This window comes from Teleopsis dalmanni, chromosome 1 (genome assembly GCF_002237135.1).
Source record: "Teleopsis dalmanni isolate 2A chromosome 1, ASM223713v2, whole genome shotgun sequence".
NCBI lineage: Eukaryota > Metazoa > Arthropoda > Insecta > Diptera > Diopsidae > Teleopsis > Teleopsis dalmanni.
The window spans coordinates 190,935,069-190,943,322 of NC_051846.1; the positions used below are offsets into that span (position 1 = coordinate 190,935,069).

The 8,254-nt window shown below is 31.9% G+C and overlaps 1 protein-coding gene across 1 annotated transcript; it reads left to right on the forward strand.

Moving 5' to 3' along the window:
* The first annotated feature begins 617 nt into the window (after positions 1 to 617).
* On the forward strand, positions 618 to 7,110 carry LOC119670936 (oocyte zinc finger protein XlCOF6-like). Its single transcript, XM_038081391.1, has 5 exons — positions 618 to 656; positions 751 to 959; positions 4,439 to 5,873; positions 5,998 to 6,314; positions 6,386 to 7,110. The coding sequence occupies exons 2-5, from the start codon at positions 787 to 789 to the stop codon at positions 6,657 to 6,659; spliced, it is 2,199 nt and encodes a 732-aa protein (XP_037937319.1). The 5' UTR covers positions 618 to 656; positions 751 to 786; the 3' UTR covers positions 6,660 to 7,110.
* The last annotated feature ends 1,144 nt before the right edge of the window (positions 7,111 to 8,254 follow it).

Here is an 8,254-nt window from a genome sequence, read left to right on the forward strand (position 1 = left end):
TTTGATAAATAAATAATAAAATATTAATGTAGATTAGACTATAACGAGCTTTTTATTATATTAATAATAGCCAAATTTGATTTCAATTAAGAACATCTTAAAGTATATTGAGTAGATCTTATATAGAAGTGCGATTATAGAAGAGAATGGAATAAGGGGAAAACCAATGTTATTTCTAAACGTTAGTTTACTAAAAAAATAAAAACTATTTAAAACTCCACTTCGCTTATTAGCACGTCTAATGCTTACAAACAATTCTCCAAATCTAGTTCTACTTTATAAACGTATTGTATATACCTTGTATATAGTATTCTAGCTCTTAGATAAAAATAGAAACAAATATGCATACTAGAATATACATTATCGTAAGAGTTTATCAAAAAAAAAAAAACATGAGACCATTTTGATTTTTTTTTTCTTTTAAACTAATTAGTTTTAAAAATTAATTTTTGTATATGTAATATGTACAGTCAATACATTTTATGTAAGCAATTTAGTATTAAAAGATAATAAATAGTATAATATATACAATGTATAAGAAGTAAATTTTTTTAGCTCATAGTAGTCAATATATTTCTAATATATAATTATGTTATGAGAATGTCAATTTTTAAAACATTAATTGATGTATTTACTGCTTGTAGAATGCTTTTATTGTAGTTAATAGTAGTTAATTTAGAAATTCTTAATTAAATATTATTTTAGCAATAAAAGTAATTTTCTACTTTGTTTTATTTTTTTTCATTAAAGTTTTTACGCAACTTTAGCTCTTCTTTGGGTGCTGTTATGACAGGTAGTGGAGCCGCCGCTGCTGCTGCGGCAGCAGCAACAGCAACACGTTGTCCATCACCGTTTGTGTTTCCATTTAATCCACTCGGTTTAGGTCTATTCGATATTGATCCGTCCAGAATATTAAGTATGCTGCATCATCAGACATGGTTGGCTGAAGAGGCTTTAAGGTAAGACTTCGAGGAGTATACTAATATACATACGTATATATTAATGATAACCAATGATATAAATTGTTATTATACTAGTATGTATTAATTTATATAAATATATTTATATACATATATTAATATTATTTTAAATATCAAATACTTCATGGTACTTTTTAAAGAACATTTTCGCAATATTTCGTATAAAGCTCGTGGCCTATCCATCAGATCGTTTTTCCAATATTTCTTATAAAGCTTGTAACCTATCATTACAATCCCATCAGCATTTCCATTTTCTGATCTCATATTCAATTGTTGTTGGAAATGGTTCTTGACATTATAAATACGACCTATGCACTTTTTGATTAATGAGTTTTGAGGAATTCCAGTTCTCGAACACGATGAGCAGAATTGTCTTGAATGTTGTATTTAAGATTTTTACTTTTCGACGCATAAGAAAGTATACGAGAACCAAGTCCAAAGAGGTTATCACAGTATTTAAAAAATGCTAGAATAATATCGTATTACTGTCATATATAAAACACCTCTTTTTTTAAATAGCCAAAATAAAATTCATCAAACAACTAATAAGATCAACTAGAATTAAATATCTACTTAATATCTACTTTTTCATCCAAATTTCAAACGTGCATACTTAATTATAGACTATATAAAACAGATGTAAAGCATCTTTTATATATTTCTTACAGTTATGTCAAGAATTACCAAAGGGAATATTTTGTTGCCTTTACAAACCTACCGTAAAGGTTATAGTTCTACATGGCATCTCAATAAGATCGCTAAATATTTTTTGGTAGTTCTTTTCAAGCTAGGCTCGGCCTACCCTGTAGTATCTTCTGCAATGCGTGTTTACCGGCTCTCGAAGAAATGACAGCAGAACACTTGTTATGTTTATGTCCATGCTTGGCCAGAACTAGGCTCAAGTTTTCGAAGACTCCCTTCTTAAGCACACTCAGCGATATCTCCAGCATTAGCATTGGCCAGACTCTCGCCTTTATAAATGTCTCTGGCTAGTTTTAGCCTCATCATCTTCTACCCATTACGAAGATTTGTCGATTCAACACGGTTTTATTAGTTAATTGAGGAGGATTCGTTCCTCTCTTTATCTCAAGCAACCAAATTTGCATATTTTGCTAGTTTGTATAATGGTAAATAGATCTATTTAATAAATATATTAACTTTTATTTCTGAAAGTTTAAACATTTTTTGTTATTGTTGTGATTTGAGTTGGTGCTATTGCGCATTTTTACTCTTTTGTAGCTGGGAGGCTTATCACTGCCCTACACTAAACTTTAACTATACTAGAATTATTATCATTTATTTATCTTCTAACTGATGACGGACCGTAAATCAGCATATCCTCCTGTGCGTCCTGAGGTGGACTTAAGATTTGTTAGGGCGGGGTTGAACAATGTTTCAACTTTTGTGAATAATTTTAGGGCTCTGTCCTTGATATATTTTTTCACTGATTCAATTCTTAGATCTCTATGCATGTCTGTTGTTCTAATATACTTTATTTTGACACAATAAATATTCTACCATAACTGAGTAGGAAAAAATTTTAATATTTGAATGGGATATATAATATCATAAATTTTATGTGTAGTATATATTTCTCTTCGTAAAAACTTAAATAAAAATTTTAAAATATATTTCAAAAAATTCTAAACCTTAATCCCTGAAATATAAAATTCCAAGTCAATAAACGGATTTAAATTACTGCATATATCTTTATACTTAACTATGGATGCAACCGAAAACTGTACAAATATTAAACTACCCAAAGCTGGGTCTCAGATGTGTTTTCAAAAGTGGGTAGAAAAAATAGCACAACAAATTTCAATTAAAAATCTTGTTATTTACATATATCCACTCGTAAATCAAAAACATTATATAGTCACTGCAGTGGATAGAAAAAGCAATCAAAAATTCGATGTTAAAAAGTTGAACGAGAGTGAGATGAAGGAACTGTCTAACTCATGTTTGTTTCATGGATGCTGTACAATCAGTTCAGATCGTAGAATACGCAGTAAAATTGGGATAAGCGAAGCCAGTACTGGACTTAGCAGATATAGCAACTACTACGATCAAATGATATTAAAAAAAAACTTAAAAGCATGGTTGTTGGAAAAAAAGGACATTATTTCTGGAGTTGTAGACTTTGTTAACATTATGGAAAATATGGAAAAAGACTTTAGCACACAACAAATGAAAAAGTTCCTCTATTATGTAAATAAATATCAATTTACATTAAATATGCCAGAGGAACTATCTACCGATTCTGAATTCAAGCTAGATCATCAACAATACTCAAGTTTAATCCATTCTCCTTTTGTAGCAGATCTGCATGGTTCCGCAAATATAAGACTTGAAACAGTAAAAATAATTTTAAAGCATTTTGGCAAGTATAACCAAATGAGACTTTTGGGCATCACTGCTGCCTTTTGTTTAACCCCGAAAACAGTCACGTTCAGAGATACAATTTCTTATTCATTGGGTTATAAAACATTAAAGGACTCTTTCAAGGATATAACGTTCACTCTTTATGAGCTCTGGAAGATATTTCAATGGAACGATTTCGAAAAGAATTTGCAAATTCGAAGTTGAAACGAAATGACAAATACATTAATCTTAAATATATTTTTGCGAAAAGTTTGGTATATTTTAGTAAAAGAAAATTTCGCAAAAAATATAAATTTATTTATATTTGAACAACGTTAAAGAATTTTTAATTTTTAATTTAATATTAACGGATTTTACGCAATAGTAAATTAATCAGAACTTCGCATAATGGAAAATTAAAAGTATATTAAAGTATTTTAAGGTATATTAAACCAAGAACGATTGCTGTTAGAATCAATTTCAATTTGAAGGATCCAGCTTCCTCTGAATTGTTCCCGCTAAAGTTCCAGGGTAGAAACGATCTGGCACGTGAGAGGGACTGTTTTAGTCCGTGTAAATCGCGCATACCACTATTGTGACGAAATAGTGAGGATACGTTAGACATTTTTAAACCTCCTCTCCATACACATAAAAATTGAGAGAGAGTTTACAGAGTTATTTGTTTAAACTGTTGTATAATTTTCTGTAAAACCATTTGAATTTAAGAGAATAAGGTTTGCATATAGTACCAGAAGATATAGTAGCATACACAAAACGAGAAACGCATTTTAGTCATTCCAATAATGTTCAAATATATTTTTGTTGTTTATAAAAGTTAATCAAATATTTTTAATTCTTAATGTAGTAATTCAAAGAGTTTTTTAAGTATAAGCTATTTAATGTGAACATATTCAATATCGTCCCCTTTGCTTTAAGAAAATGTAAATTATTAACAATTATAATTTACAATAATTATTATAATTTTTATTATATATTAAATATATATTATTTATTTATTCTTTAACGTAAGAAAATGTCATTCATTCTAAACTCAACTAATCCATATTATGCATATTTTCTATAATTATTTTTTTTAGAAATCGTGGTTTTCTTACACCACCGAAAGATATAACCCACCGTTTTAATCCATTGAATGATTTACTTTCCAAAGAATATCAACAAAATCATTTGAACTTACCAACTACAAATGATCTACTTGGAGGTGCTTCGACCTCAGCATTAGCTAAGCATCATCAACAACAACAGCAACAACATCGCTCTAATGTGCAACAACAGCAACAGTACAAACAGCAGCAGCAACAACAGCATGGCACACACTTTAATATGCGCTATCCATCGCCAGCTTTGTTCTTTCATCACCAACATCACCAACAACAGCAACAATCGCAACAGCATCACCTACAAAAACATAATAAAGCACGTCAGAGCACACCATCACCACACCAAACTGCCACAAACTCAACTCAATCGAGTCGAGATTCTTTACTTGAAGAACTCAAACGAAAATCTGAGGCATCCCTACAACGTGACGAAGATGATGTTGCATTATGTGATTTGTCTTCACATAACGAGACCGATTCCGGTCGTGAAAGTGGCAGCAATATAACAAATACTACCTCTACATCGAGCGCTACAGCTGCAACAGCAATGCTCTACAAAGATTCATTAGAACAGCTGTTACAACGTCGACGCTCTAGCTCATCATTAGGTGATATGGCTACACCCAGCACAGTAGTTTCGCGAGCCACTTCTACTCCATACACACAGCAATTACCGCTCTCCAACACACCAGGCTGTGCAGATAATATCAGCTGCAAAGAGAAAAGCTCCTCATCGTCTACCTCATCGACACCACCACCAACTTCGACACTACTAGCACAGCATCAACAACTTAGTCAAATGTTGAAAAGTCCTTCGGAATCTTCGCTTTTTAGTGAACCCATCGAAGAAGAAACACGCTGCGTAGTGTGCAATGCACATTTTCCGAATGTATGGCTTTTGGAACAGCATGCGGCACTACAACATCCACATATTGGTCCTGGTGAAGAGAAACCATTTATTTGTGAGCAATGCGGGCAATCGTACCGTTATCGCTCGGCTTATGCCAAGCATAAAGAACAAAATCATCGTGCGCGTTTACCGGCGGATAAGCTTTTTACCTGCGACGTGTGCGGCATGCAATTTCGTTATTTGAAATCTTTCAAGAAGCATCGTCTGAACCACGCACTCGAACGTTTACACGGCAAGAAGGGAAAGCATATTGGCTTACATAACGTACAACTCGAACAAGATATAGTAAATAATTCTCAAGAATTGGCAGCCGATGAGGGTGGCGAAGATTTGCGTATAAATATCAAACGTGAACCGGAAGAAGACGAACGCGAAACAGAGCAAGAACATATTGTGGATGCAACTGGTGCTGTACACTTTAATGAAAATAATGTGGCAGCAACTAGTTTAGCTAATTCAGCGGAACGTGACATGGATGCAACTCATAGTACAAATAAGAGGGTAAGTAGTAACCAAAATGAGCTGCTGACTAAAAGCCCTTAATCTTGCCGAAGTATTTATCTTGATATTTAAAAATGCAAAAAATATATTTTTTTTATAAAAATTCTAATTACTGCTCTTATAGCCTCGCCTACTTACAACCACACACTTGGATACCGAACCTCCCCATTATACTTATTTACAACAACAACAATTGCCACCACATCTACATGCAGTAGCAGCTGCAGCCGCTGCACAATCAGTTGCATCACCAGCAACTCATACGCATCCAATACCTGTTGCAGCGACCGCAATGAACTCTTTAAGTTCACTGAATTCCATTACATCGCTCATCAATGCCGAACGCATACCAAGCGAACAATTCTTAGGCCTTAATCCACAAGAAGCGTCAATTCTTAATTTCTTACGAGTTGATGCAGCTGAACGGCAACGTGATAAGCGGTAAGTCAAATCAATTAATATAGAAAAGAATAGAAGTAATAATAAAAGTAATCCATTTGCATATTGTCTAGACCACAAACCTCACGTTTCGCTTGTCCCTTCTGTGGAAAATGCGTGCGCTCTAAAGAGAATCTAAAACTGCATGTACGCAAGCACACCGGTGAACGTCCATTCGTATGTCTTTTCTGTGGACGTGCTTTCGGTGGTAAATCTGATCTTACACGTCATTTACGCATACATACCGGTGAACGTCCCTACCACTGCGAATCCTGTGGTAAATGTTTTGCGCGAGCCGATTATCTCTCAAAACATTTAACCACTCACATACACAACGCACCACGCTGAGATGAGGCGCGAAGGAGAAGACTCCTTCGCAGATAATTTAATTAAACTCAATTTTAATTAATAAAAAAACTGAAAAATGTATATATATATACAATATATAACGTGAGTCAGAATGTAGTTAAAAATATATATGCGAATATACGAAATGATAAAAGTAACATTATTATATACTCACACGTACACATTTATAACACACATACAAGTAACAAATACGTACACACACTAAACACCTACTTAAGAGGCATAAAATACAGGAATCTTAAAAAGCTATTTTAATTACAAACAAATTTTAATTATTAATTAATAATTAATTTTAGTTTAGTCAAGGAATGAGGAAATGAAAACGAAAGAGAGGGAGATATAATTTGTATGGTAGTTCTATTAGTTACATTATTGGAATGGAGGGTATAGGAACAGATTTTTAAAATTTAGATTTAATAAGAATTATTTTCGTATTTTTAGAGAACAAAAAGATTTAAAAGAAATATTAAGTGTTCATTAATAATATTTAAATATTTATCATATAAATAATTTTTTAAGTTATTTTTAAGAAATATAGAAATTTTTAGTTGACAAAATGTACTATATATACCGAGCACATGACTTCAACTTTGAAAAGTTAGTGTTATTCCGTAGATAAAAGAAAGTAATAAATGCAAGGGAAAAAACATATTCATCAGTATTGATACTGTTCACTATATTAGGAGCTCAAAAAGTATAAGAAAAATATATTTGAAGGAGGCTATTAAAAATGGATTTCATCCAATTAAAAATTACTGCTATTAAGTTGTGGATGACACAAAATTTCGGGTTCGCATGAAGTGGAATATTCATGGAACTACCATAAAAATAATATCATAAAAGTCTTCAAAACTTTTTTTGAAAATTAAAAGTTTGTCCGACAACTATGTATATTTCAAGCAAGTATTTCTAAACACTTTAAGTTCCAACATCCATGTAGTTGTTGTCCATTGTTGTATAGTCCTTTTTGGAATTATCGTCCTATCGCCCTTTTTGTGGCGATAAGCACTTGGCCATCGAACTTGACGAGAAACTCCGGCACGTAAAACATCCATTTAAATTAGTAGTGACGTTTTTCATTTCAAAGAAAATGTTCTGATAATTATATCCACATATTGAAAAGATATCTTAGACATGGGGTATTAAAGCCCATTAAAGATTATTTTGAATTAACAATAATTTTTTACATTTAAAACAAATTCTTTCTTGAATTTTATTCACAGCCTTGCTGTAGCACAAAATTCTAAGATCTATAAAAGTTTTTTTAATTGTAGTGATTTTTTATATATTAATAAAATTTTTATTGACATTTGATTTGTGTCTCTAACAAGCCTCGCTTAAGACCCGTTCGTTTTAATTTGTAGTGACTTTTCATATTTAAAGACAATTCTTTATACATGTAGAGACTTATATATAAGACTCTAATAAGTATCGCTAAAGATCCAGATGTTATGTAGATGTTATGTTATGTAGATGATCTATGGAAAATATTGTCAAAGTTCCATAAATGATTCTTTTGAATTAGTAGTTAGTTTTTCAATTTTTGAGAAATTTTCACTACAATTCGATCTTTG